At 42.4% G+C, this 13,003-nt stretch overlaps 1 protein-coding gene across 1 annotated transcript in view; it reads right to left on the bottom strand.

Annotated features, from left to right (window-relative positions):
* Positions 1-1,275, bottom strand: part of LPCAT1 (lysophosphatidylcholine acyltransferase 1) — a 65,703-nt gene extending 64,428 nt beyond the window's left edge. The window contains exon 1 of the mRNA XM_071553545.1: positions 1,069-1,275. Coding sequence (XP_071409646.1) covers positions 1,069-1,185 — 117 coding nt within the window. The 5' untranslated portion in view covers positions 1,186-1,275. The remainder of the gene's footprint in view (positions 1-1,068) is intronic.
* Between the last annotated feature and the right edge of the window lie 11,728 nt (positions 1,276-13,003).

Here is a 13,003-nt window from a genome sequence, read left to right as displayed (position 1 = left end):
CACTGATCCCATACTGGGAAACTTGATTAAAAAAAACCCCACTTTTCTACTAGATTCTAGTATGAATTCCTTAACTGCCAGATAGATAACATGGGGAACATTCCAATGCTTTCTAAGTCAGGCCATACATATCTTGTGTTAAGTATCTGGACAGCAACAGGGCATTGCAACGACAAACTTCACTCAGAACATAATTAAATCAAAGCTGGATCTACAGTGCCTTGATCCAAAAGGTTCGACATTAATGGATCTTAATTTCCAATATCAATAGGTACTGTTAGGCTCCTAAAATAACAGCTCTAAAGAACTTAAAAATTACAGGGATGGAAGTAACAGAAATGGCCAGCCTCTCATTAGGTGAGACTCTGGCGGTATTTCTTCCTTCAGCAAGTGACCCAGATCTCACCGAAAGCCTAAGACAAGGGCCATGCCCTCTGAATATCCAACCACCTACTGTTCACTGTGTGAGGTGAGAGAGGCAGAGGCACGGAGGGTGGGGGAACCCCAACCAACCAACTAAAAAGCCATGCAACTACAAATTTGCATTTTAATACTGCTTCCTGTCATCTCACCGCTACCTTCACGTTGCCTAAATTATGCCGCAGGGGCTACTTACCCAGGGGCCACACCTGGGCTAGCACGGGATGCCCCGGCCCGGCGAAAACCTCCACCTGACGCTGGAAAAGAGGGGCTCCTCCGCCCCCCATTAAAAAACACAACAAAAAAGCCACCAAACGAACCTCCCCCAAACCAAACGACTAAAAAAACCCCACCGTTTTTTTGGTGTTTTTTTCCTTTGACGAAAGCACCGGAGCACAACCGAGGCGCACGCCCAGCGGGCGCTACAGCACCGCGGCCGCCCCCAGCCCTCGCCCGGCCCTCCATCCACACGCACCGACACACAGAGACACAGAGACAGACACACAGACACAGACGCAGCCGCACGGGTGCCCCCCGGGGCTCACACAGTGCCGGTGGCGGGAGCCCCCGCCCGCCGCAGGAGGGCCCGGCGGCCGGAGCGCCGCAGGGAGAGGCGGTGGCGAGGCAGGGGGGGCCGCCCGTCCCTACCTTGGCTTTCTCCAGGGGGCTGAAGCGCAGCTGGTGCACGAAGGGGCTCCGCGGCGGCGGCCCGCGCTCCCGGCTGCCTCCCGCGCAGCATCCCCGGCCGCGGCTGCTCAACTTCATGGCGGGGCAGGACTCGGCGCTGCGCGGCGACCGCGGGTGCCCGGGTAGCGGCGGCGAGCGGGAGAGCAGTGCGGGGAGCGGGCGGGGAGAGCAGCAGAGCGTGCGGGAGGGCGGGCGGGTGGCACCGGCGGCCGGGGCGCTCCCCACTAGACGCCGGCCCCCGCCCTGCCGCGCATGCGCCCTGCGCGCCGGCTACAGCGGCTCGGCGCGGCGCCGGTTTCCGCGCCGTGTGGGAATGGGAAGCGGCGGAGAATGGGAAGCGGCGGGCGCGCTCCCTCCCGCCCTCCTTCCCTCCGCCCACCGACCCACCGACCCACCCTCGGCGCGGCCCCTCGGGCATGCCGGGAGCAGCTCCGCCCGGCGGTGAGGGGCGCTGCCCCCTCCCTCCCGAGACCGCGGCAGCGCCGCAGCCCCGTGGGACGGCATCGGAATCGGCACCGGGACCGGGGCTGGCACCTCGCTCAGCACCCGGGCCGGGGATGTCGTGGAGCAGCGGAGCGGATTTAAACAACCGAGGAACAAGGAGGGGCGAGGGGAGCCGCGCTGGGATGGAGCGCGTTCTCGGTGCCGTGGCAATGCTGAGTGTGCTGAGTGAGCATCCAGTGCCTGGGACAAGCCGGGTGTTATGCCGGCAGCACATGGATGGTGCTGGTGAGGTCCGCGGGGAAACCGCTGTTGCAAGCAAACCTAGACAGTTTTTAATGAAGTCTGACTAATTTGCACCTTGGGATCTTGGCAGAGTTGGCTGAGGAAGTAGCTAAGTTTGAGGTTTAATAGATCTTTTAATATAAAATACGTTCTTGAGGAATAACTTTGAAAAAGCAACCCACTCGTATTTTGCCTGCGTTCAAAAGACCAATCAGGGTGACCACATAGAAAACAATGGAAAGATATGTAAACCTTTGATAAAGAAATATGTAAGTTATCCTTACTATCAGTCACCTCACTTGACTTACAAAACAATTCTGATAGCCTTGATTCAGTGACATATACAGGTACATTGATAAAAGTCACCACAGAAAGATCATGGCTACTGGTTTTTATCATTAGAACCTCAAAAAGGTCTCTCAGTCCTGTGGTTAATACCAGACATAATTCTAATGGCTAATGCTCTTGTATGGCTAACATGTTAAACAGAGAAATAGTTTTTGACTTTTGAAAGATCAGGAGATTTTTTAGAGGTTAGTCTTTATGGTTTTGGGGTTTGCAAGATTCTGCAGGCTCAGCACCTTTCAAGGTTTTACCAGAGATCCACAATAAACTCACTGTTGATAAAATCCATGGATGTGCTAAATGGCAGCTTAGTAAACTACTGTGAGAGCAACTGCAATGTCATCTGGACTGCTTAGTAAAATTAACACTTTCAAGCAGGCTGTTATAGCCAAATGTGTAAGCCAAATTTACAGCCATATTTTCCAAGAATGCAAGCCATGTCTCTGGAATGAGCTTATGACTTAGGCTAAGTCTTTTAAAAATCATATCAAGCAAATTATTATAGATAAGGGTCCCAGTGCAATGTGTCCAGTATGACTTTGGATGTACCACCAGGATTACCATATGTATTAGTGAGACTGATAGTACAGCAAGGTGTGTGGCTCTTGACATTAAAGATCAAGTAGTGCAGAAAAGACCTGCCAAAGCATTACAGTACTGGAGGAAATCTCTTAATACATTTAAAATGCATTATCAATTTGACAAAAAGATCTCAATATTTGGCACGCTAAAGCTTTTTGAAATGGTAGCAAAGACTATAGAATAAGAATCAGTAGTTGGGAGCTGAGACAACCTAATGGAAATGTAATGGCTTTAGCCACAAACAAGCTCCTTAGTTCAGTTTGTGACAAGTGGTAAGACTTACTGGCTCATGGTCAGTTTGTGATCCAATGATCCCTTTTAACCTTAAACTCTCTGAAGTATTTTACGTGCCTTCCAAATGATTTGGCTGCCCTCTACATTTTCCTTCTCCAGTGACTTCAAGCCTATTGCTAGTTCAGCCTTATGAGGCTGATTTCTATAAAAACCTGCAGATTTCTTGAAGAAGGAAGCAGAGACTCTCTAAGAGGGCCCATGTGCCCCATAGCCAGGGAGGAATTTATTGCAGCTCCCATCAGGGGTCTCCACAGGTGGTTACAGCTGTCCTGCCAGGTCAGCAGCCAGGAGGTGGTGGCCACTGCCTACCCAGTGAAGCTCTCCAGCGCACATACTCCTTCCCCACCCAGTAGGCGTAGACACAAGGTGCAACGAGGGTATTGGAAGAGGTTCAGCTGTGAGATTCAAGCAGGCTACTTTATTTCTGCTAGTTGTGTTTTATCTGTTTTCTGAAGCCAGAATCCAACAATGATCTAATATTATTATTAGTCACACCAGAATAGTATTTGTAGTGTCTTCCTAAGCTGTATAATGTAGTGGAGTACTAGGCATCTGCCTGGTCCTTTCACTCTTAAACCTTTGCATCTAGAGTACTTGTTCTGTATTGCTGAGTGCATAAGCAGTACTCTAACTTTTTGTTATTTCTTTCATGGGTTTAGTCTATTATTTTCTAATTGCCACATCTGTAACACATAACAGAGTTTCCAGGACATTTTGTAGTTTGATAGAACTCATTTGTTCAGTAGGAATAATATTACATGAATTGCGATTTGATGACCTTCTGCTAGGTTGTTTTAGAGTCTATATGTACTTACATTAGCTATTCAGAAGTTAAGAGTTGCCTCCCTGGTTTTTGATTCTCACTGGTTTTCTTCAAAATTCTGCTGTGATCACTATAATTTAAGACAGATAACGGAAAAAATGTACAGCCTAGCTATCTTAAATTTGCAGGAATGTGTTTTCCTATCTCCATAGTCCCTTTAATCTGAAATTGTAAGAAGATGGATGTAAGCCCTGTTCCTTGTGAAATAAAATTTGCCCAGTGAAGGAAGTGAGCGTGAGCCCTGGAACAGGGGCAATCCCATGGCAGGACTTGAATGGGAAAGGCAGGCTGGGAGTCTGAAAGCAAACCAGATTAGCATATGACAAACAGAGGGGTGAAGGGACCAGCCCACATAGCAGGGCAGAGTAACAGTTATAGGAAGATACCACTTAATGTGCAGAGAACTGCAAAATTTATTCAGATCCTTCTAGAGACACATGATAAAAACTAGCTCCTGGAATTTTATTATATGACCCTAGGAAGACTGGGTTAAGACTCTGCAAACATGCATAAAAAAGAGGCAGTATTTTATACTTAAAATACATTAAATCACAGAATTATTAATAACATATCATTTTTATGAATTAATTTGGAGTTTGATTATAGTATGTCAATAGTATTGGGGTTTGATAGCTATCTTTTTGTACAAATCACTAAAGAGACATAACTGTGGTGTTGCTGTCAAGACTGGCATATGCTACATACATCAGCTAAGAAGGACTTAGAAGGATATAAGAAGAGGTGATGAATTTATTGCAGGATTTATGGAATTTGCCTTGCTTCACAAGAGAAAATGTGTGATACATTATGTTGGATGTAACTGTATTATGATACACTTGGAAAAGGAAATGTTGAAGCTGACTATCATGAGAATAAATTGCACTGAGCACTGAAATAATTTCCTCAGGGAAACTGTGGAACCTGAAACCATTAAAATGAGACCACACAAACATCTATGTGCCATTCTACCCTGAATGCATCTAAGTGCAGAAAAATCTCTAATTTGTCCTTTCTGTCATTCATTTATATGATTTATAGGAAGCTGTATAAATAAGAGGACTTATGCATAAAAAGCATACAAATATTAATTATGAAATATGCTTCTATGAGCCTTGAAGTAGGAAAAGGAGTATTCAATATTTAACAGCTAAACTGAAGTGGCTTTCTTAAAAATAAATCAAATAAATGTTCATAAAAAGCAAATATGTTAACCATAACACTCGACTTTATTTCAAAATAATAAAAAAAAAAATCCTTACTGAGTAAAAGTCCTTGCTTTGATTTTTATGATGGTCCTTGACCCTGAAGGCCATTTGGTAGAATCAGCTGATACCTATTCAGGCATGATTCAGGTACACTTCCACCTTTAAAACAATTTTTCTACAGTTGATTTCACATTTTTCCATTGGGGTTTTTTGGGTTTTTTTGGTTTTTTTTTGTTTTTTTTCCCTCCTCATTTTTCCCTCATGACTCCCATTGCAAATTTATTCAGTGCTTAAACCAGGACAGGTTAAAAAAAAAGTGCTTTGTTAAGTGAAAAAGCGTATAAGTTCATGTTGAGTTTCTAACCGTAGTACAGATTTTGCAATGAAAATGTACTCACATTTTTCTTCTGACTTGTGGGGAAATGCAGAATCCATCCAACTATCTTCAGTCACAGAGGAATGGCTGGAGTTAGTGACAGTTCTATGGGAAGAACAGCAATTTCTTCGTTTTGATAGTTTGTAGTTTGATGTGCCAGCCTGAAGAAATGAGGGCCTGAAAAAAACAAACAAACAAAACTAAACCAAACAAAAAAAGGCAGACCTCCCTCATTCAGGAATTGTTATGAAACATAATAAAACATAATTCAGGGTTTTCAAGGAATAATTGTTCACTTAATATGTACTTTTCACCTCGGGATTTGCAGTGTTATGATTCACACATGATCTTGGCTTCAGCAATTCCAAACAAACTCATCAATTCCCACCTGATGGTGGCCTCTCCATAGCGGAGGAGGAGCAGGCAGAGGTGTTGGGTGTCACAGAGTCTTTGCCAGGTGCTGGGCAGTCCACACTTGGTGCACAAACCCTGCCCTTGCACACTCCTGGAAATATCCAGCATTATGGAAGTGAATGAATTTAAGGTGCAGTGTGGGCTGATTTCATCCTTTCCCAGTTGAAAAATTTTGGCCAGCAGGAACCTTGCTCAACACATTCAAAGACTGGTCCAAGGCTGTGACACAAATTGCTACAGGATTTGAGATGTGCCTCATACACGATCACTTAATAGCATCCCAATTTGTCCTATGTATTTTATTTCTCCCTAATTGTTGTTAAATTGGAACACAGCAGAAAGAGTCTATACTGGTTCTGGTAGTATCTCACAGACATTTAAAAGTATTGGTTCTTAGGGATGGTTCAGATCTAGACTGAAGTCCTCTTAGTTCTTAATGGAAAACTCATTGTAAATAGCCACACACAAGGTGCATGAAGTCGAAAATAGAGCACAGATAAAGGGAATTAGGTACAAATTAAAGTAACAAATGTTATTAGTGGTTTACTATGATTGTAGCCCGCCATATCAGTATTAATTTCTTTCTCATTTGCATACACCTCCCTCTTCTCTCTCTGAAGTCTTAACTAAAAACATTTTATGTTTCTAGTTCTGTCAGGACAGAACAATCTTCAGGAAATGAAATAGTCTCCCCCTGACATTAGATAATCTTGGAAGATCGAGAATTAAATCCTTGAATTCTTTTCTGTGCCTTTTGAGATACATCTGTGTTTTGCTAGTAAAATATGCATGCTCATCAAATTCTGCAGATGTACTTATGCCCAAAAGAAGTAGTTTTTCTCTGCCCGCATTTAAATCCCATGCCCAGGTATACAGCAGCTAAAGCTCCATGACTCACTTGATAATTTCTCCAAGTTAGATCACTGAGTCAATATTTTCTGTCTTCCAGATCACATTATATAAAGTAGATAAGAACATCTAAAACTTTCTGAATACTCTACTTGTATCTTTGTGCAAACATTGCAATATCTTATGAAAATACCTTTTGAATTCCAACACATTTGAACTTTAAGTTTGCACACATTCTCTTCTGCCCACTTCCTATGATTTCTCATTTCTAAGTTACTGCAATTATTTACAGAGGTTTTGTATTAGGCAACCTTTATTTAAAGAGCCCTACATTAATATTATTCAGAGGATGAGTAAAACGGTATCCAAAGATTTATTTTAGGAAGCTTTGTTCATTAATCACATAACAAAATAGTCACAGAGATTGCTGATAAGGTGGATCAAATTTGTATAAATGATTTCACCAGAAGCAACCTTTGTGAAATGAATGCCATGATCAAATTAGAACCAATACAATTTTCCAATTACATACATTGCTTAATTTAATTTTTCTGAAGTAGCACACTACTTAATATGTTTTAAATATTTATTTACTGTAAGCTAATAACACCAGTTAAATAAGCAAAACATACTATACAAACATTTTATGCTTTTGGAAGTGCAAATAGGATGAGCTGCCAAAAGATCCCTGGGCAAAAATGTCCAGATTCAATCTGTTGCCTTGGGAGGCACATTTTAGGGAGGCAAAATCACAGCCTGTAGCAAAAAACCAGACCATATGGGACTTACAGTGGTGCCAGTGGCCTTATGCCCAGCTCATGCCCCTGTCCATGCCAGCTCCCTGGCAGCTGCAGCCCTCAAATGGGACAGGGTAAGGCAGAAACAGGCATCAATATCTTTTTTACCTATATACTCCTCCCCACTCTGCTGGGGAAAGAAGCAGATAAAGAAGGAGTTAAAGTAAATGCGTGTGTGTCTGGAGTGTGTTGGTGGGGAAATCAGGATACACTGCTCTCTAAATGCATTGATCTTTCTTGGGGTCAGTGAAATCCAGGGACTGTGTGAAAATACAAAATATGGCTGTGCCACAGTGAGTGTTTTTTGGCTTTCACAAATAAGGACCACAAAGGGCTGCACCTGCATATCTGCCAGTCAGGATAACCCAGAGCCAGGACAGGACACAGGGAGAGCAGTGTGTAGCCGTCAGAATCAAGTAAGATGATAAAGAACTGCCAAATACAGATACGTTGCTTCGGGATACGTCATGTACTGCGTCATCCAGTGGAATAACCCATCTAAATCTAAGCATATTAAGTTCTCCAGTGAGTTTATTAATGTAGGCTAACACCATCTGTTTGTGAATGCAGGGCATTTTATCTCTCATTAAAATGATACAGCAGTTAAATTTAGATAGGTGCTTGTATGAGCTCAGAATCACTTAGCTGTTTCTTCATGCTAAGAATGATTTTTAGGCACTGGAGAACAGAGTGGTTAGTTAATATAACTGATTGTACCTAACTTTTCTATAGCATTTCTTAAATTCAAGATCGTGTTACCAATAAAAAGACAATTATTTGAATAGAATATTTAGTGTTAGTAACATTTCAAAGGAAATATTTTACAACAGTGAGCCATGACAAAAAATAAGGGTGGCTAAACAAAATGCATTAATTTGATATGAAAGTTTTAAATGCTGTCAAGGAGTAATAATCACTTGAAATAACCCAGTTATAAATTGCACAGTCCTGTTCTATACTAATCTTGCACTTTTTCATTGCATCTTGCCAAAAGATAATTGATTTTTTTTTTAATGTCTGTTGTATAAGAAAAATATGGTGCTGAGTATCCAGTTGTTAGTTTGCAGGAACTCCCTGCTAGTGACTTTTGCTTCATTCATACTGTTCTATTGCTGTCTGGATCAGATTGTTTCCCCAAAGCTTTGGTAAGGTTGGATAGATCTTAGAAAATCTTCTCAGTGTCAGAGAAGAATACTCATACTGATGGTCCACAAAGCAGCCCCTATTCAAACAATATGTCTTAAATGAAGCTTAAGCTCATCTGTGTGACTTGACACAATTCCACCCACAACTACCAATAGCCACAGATCAGCCAGCAGAGGATTTGTAAAGGGAGCAGGGAAGATTATTGTCCCTGTGCCTTGCTAGTAGTGCAGAACTACTCACATGCTGTCCCCAGTATGCAGAAGTAGTTGCATACCTGTGTGGTGGTAGTAGTCCCTCAGTGGAGCAGCCCTATCTGTATCCTTTGATTCTTATGCTGTAATTCTCTGGCTCATGTAACAATGAGCCAGACAGAAGGGAAAGAGTATTCAGAGATGATGCATTTGTTAAGAGGACAAGGGGATCGTCAGCCCAGAGTCAGCTGATGCTCCCAACACAGTGTTCAAGCTCCCACTCGTGTCACAAGCATGCAATAATATGGCTCTCCTGTTTGGACTGAGCATAGGTCTGTCCCGTGATTCTTTCTTTGTGGCATGAGTGAGATTATTACCAGAGTATCACATCCTCATTGATGACACTAGTCATTAAGTGAGGTTTCAGCCAGTACACAAAAGAATATTCTGTGGTCTGGAAGCAAAACAGATGGTGAGAAATTTTGAGTCTGATGTACCCTGTAGGATTCATAATTACATGCACTTAAGGAGATTGCCAGTGGTAGATGACTCTATTCCTGCAGAAAACATCATAACAAGACTTAGTGACTGGAAGTAGAAGCTAAAAGCATCCAGATTCCAATTAAATTGGAGAAGAGGAGATTTAGGGTAAGGCTAATGAAAAAAAATAAGCATTTGAAGGCTATCTTTCAGATGCTTACATTTCTCCCCTTAGATGTTTGTAGTATTCGCTGTCTTTCTTAATAGAAACAGGAATTCATGCAAAAGTTGCTATCTAGGATTTGGGGCAGAAGTTACAGATTTCAGCCTAGATGGTCATATGGTGTTCTACTTGAATGGCCATTGCTCCAAAAGTGTTGGACTTTACTTCTTTGGCTAGTAAGTTAAAGTAATGAACAGAAAATCTACCAGCTGCCAAGGACTTGGGCAATGGTCACAGTCAGCATCAGAGAGAAAAAGCCAGGTGTAACAGGTAGGCAAGTTGAAATATATTTCAAGGCTCAACTGCCCTAAAAATCTCAAGTTCACTATCTGTAGCATCAGTGAGACTTACTGTCACATGAAGTGTTTGTGAAGTCAGGAAATGACAATGACTTACAAAGTTTCTCAGAAGACATCTTTTTCTTCAGATACACTGCTGCTATGGTGTAAAACATTTGTTTCTCCTTTTAAACTCCTCTTTGGGATTTTTCAGAAAACTTGAGAGACATTTATGCCCATACTCATGCCTCTTTCGTGCCATCGACTCACTGCATTCTGATGTCTGATACGATGAAGAGAATCTTTTATAATGCTTTTCAAAAATTGCCCATGCCAGAATCCACAGTGTGTGAGAAACACTCTCTTAACTTGGCCCTCTCCCTTGTGATGAATGTCAGATTCTTAGTCATTGGCTCATTTTCTGACTTGCAAGAAATATAACTGAGTAGCCTCCCAGTTCAGCAGAACCTTTGCAATTGCATCATATTTATAAAAATATACTATATAATAATAACTCATATGTACTCATGCACACAGATAGATACACCATTACTTTCAGTTCTTGGTCTCATGTAACTTACCATATAGGAACTGGTTGCATGCAGGTAATTTGTTGCCACAGACCACATACAAAAGCTGTAGTTTCATATCTTCTTGCGAAAGATACAGGTCAATTAACCCACAATGTCTTTTGTTCTTCTGTGAAACCCCCAAACCCCTGTTACACTGACATGTTGCTCTTCTTCATTTGAGACTACTGCTTAGCACTCTTTCCTCATAGAAAAGAACTGAAAGAGGATCAACTTCACTGTATTTTCCAGGAAAGATCCATTGACAAATTGTACAATAGGCATTTTTTATTGGTAGGTTTTTTTAGCCAGTCTTTATATTCTGTCACATTTAATCTTCAGTCATGGAGTGTGCAACTTTTAGTTTCATGTTTTTGCTTTGGAGGCTGAAATATTTTACACACACAAATCTCCTTGCTCCTGTGTGATTTTGAGGCAGGGTTCTTACATACAGGTAGCCCAGACAGATAACTAAATCACAAGGGGTTTCACCCATTACCATTTCAGTTGGGGCAGGGTCTTTCTGCAGCTATGAATGAAGGAGCAGAATTCTACATCTGCTTCTAGACACATCTACATCATACAGTGAAGCTGATCCTCTTTGAGTTCTTTTCTGTGAGGAAAGAGCACTAAGCAGCAGTCTCAAGTCTCAAGAAGAGCAACATGCCAGTGAAACAGAGGTTTGGGAGTTTCCCAGAACTGTGGGTTAATGGATTTGTGTGTTTTGCAAAGACATGAAACTACAGTTTTTGTATGTGATCTGTGGCAACGATGTAGAAATTCCTGAAAGGAGGAGATTCCAGAGAGTGTAGCAGCAGTGCACATCTGTCCTTCTTTTAGGGATTTCAGGTAGCTAGTAATTGCAGTTATCTGGCAGTAGTCATTGAAGAGGCTGCAAACCCATTTACATTCACCCTGTAGTCACGGGAGGAGGCTGCCTGGCCTCCTACCAGGAAAGCATGGTGGGTTTGCATCATATTTTCATCACAGTCTTCTCAGACCAGGGTGAATCAATCCACAAGGTATCCGTCTGGTGGAAGAGGACACATCGAAGAACCTGATGGCTTTGTAAGTACTTGAGTGAGTCCAAGGGCTTCTACTGTGGAATAGAGACCAATGTTATCTCAAATTCCTGGTAAAAAGAGGTTGAGCATAAGACATGTCCCTCTTTGAATGCAATGAAAGTGTTTTGTTGCCATCTGTGCAATCAGAAATACACCTTGCCAACAGTAGCTTCAATAGCTTTTCTGTTTGGTGGGACAGGAGGACACAGCCTGACTGTTTCTGTGAGAGACATGGGCTTGAAAGGACGTCAGGACCACTCTGACCACTGTGCCTTCCTCTGGTAGGTGCTCTACGAGATAGCACTGAGACATGGGGCAGGGGAAAAGACAAGCACAGGAGAAGATATTCTATACTAAGGGCCATAAATCTGGGAGAAGAGGCGTGGTTATTTTTATTTTGTGTAATGTTCCTAACACTCAGTGTCCCCTTTAGGGACACTTTTGCTTGGTGCACAGACATGCAGTCTGTAGCACGCACTCAAGGCTCAATGTGGTAAGGCAAAGTGGGCTACCCCCATCAGTCACAGAGTTTCATAGAAGGGACATCTGCAGCTCAAACTTCAGCAGCTCTGTCTGCCCCTTTTTTCTCGACATCTTGCTAAACAGAACAGGCTAAATGGATCTGTCGGCCTCAGCCTCAGATTGCTCACTTGTCTGTCAGTGCAGATTTCACTGTCAGTCAGCCTAGGGCCAAGTTCAGCCATTCTGCTTTTCTAGTAAAGTAACTATTAAAGGGATTTGAAGCCTAGAGAAGAAAACAAATTGTCTTTCCCTATTAAGAGTGATAAACCAGTCTTACTGTAACTAGACTTATCTGTAACTAACAAACAACAGAGAAGTATTCTCTCTGTGAGTAAACTCAGTGTGTTGGATGCAGGAATCTTGCCAGCAGCCCACATGACTATATGGTATTTCCGAAAGCATTGCAGCGCTGGGTACTGCTCCTTCATGATGGCAGTGTGTACTACTGTCCCAACAACTGGTTTATCAACAGTGCTCTAATTATAGCAATTGTAAATGGTGATCTTCCAGATGTAAGAGGAAAATCTTATATCCCACAGGGAAATCTCACTTTAGTGGATTGTGGCAGTACACTCTGGACACAGAAATTGTGGTGGTGCTGCCAGCTGCTGGCCTGTACCACCAACCAGTGGTAGCCATTTTGAGCCAAAGACAGTTCTTACAAAAAAGTCTCTTTGGGAAGACTTCATAGTCTGCTTAGTTTTAGCTTCTTCATTGCACAATGCGCATGAACCTAACTCTGCTGCACACCAATGTTGGACTGAACTAAGTTTCTATTTTTCGGTCTGTATTAATTCTTCACTTTCTTTTCCCATTTTGGTATGTGATGGTGCTGAAGCACTTTTAAAGTGGACAGATTTGAACTCTTTGAATCTCTCAGTGGGAGAGATCCTATCTTTGATCATTTTTGCAACTCATCTCTGTCTCCAGTATTTCAATGTCCTTCTATGTATGTTGCTGATATGAGAGGCCATGATGAAAAAGCTGCTCTGCCACCAGATGGAAGAGAGTA

This window comes from Pithys albifrons, chromosome 4 (assembly GCF_047495875.1).
Source record: "Pithys albifrons albifrons isolate INPA30051 chromosome 4, PitAlb_v1, whole genome shotgun sequence".
Taxonomy (NCBI): domain Eukaryota; kingdom Metazoa; phylum Chordata; class Aves; order Passeriformes; family Thamnophilidae; genus Pithys; species Pithys albifrons.
This window is presented reverse-complemented; position numbering and strand designations above follow the sequence as displayed.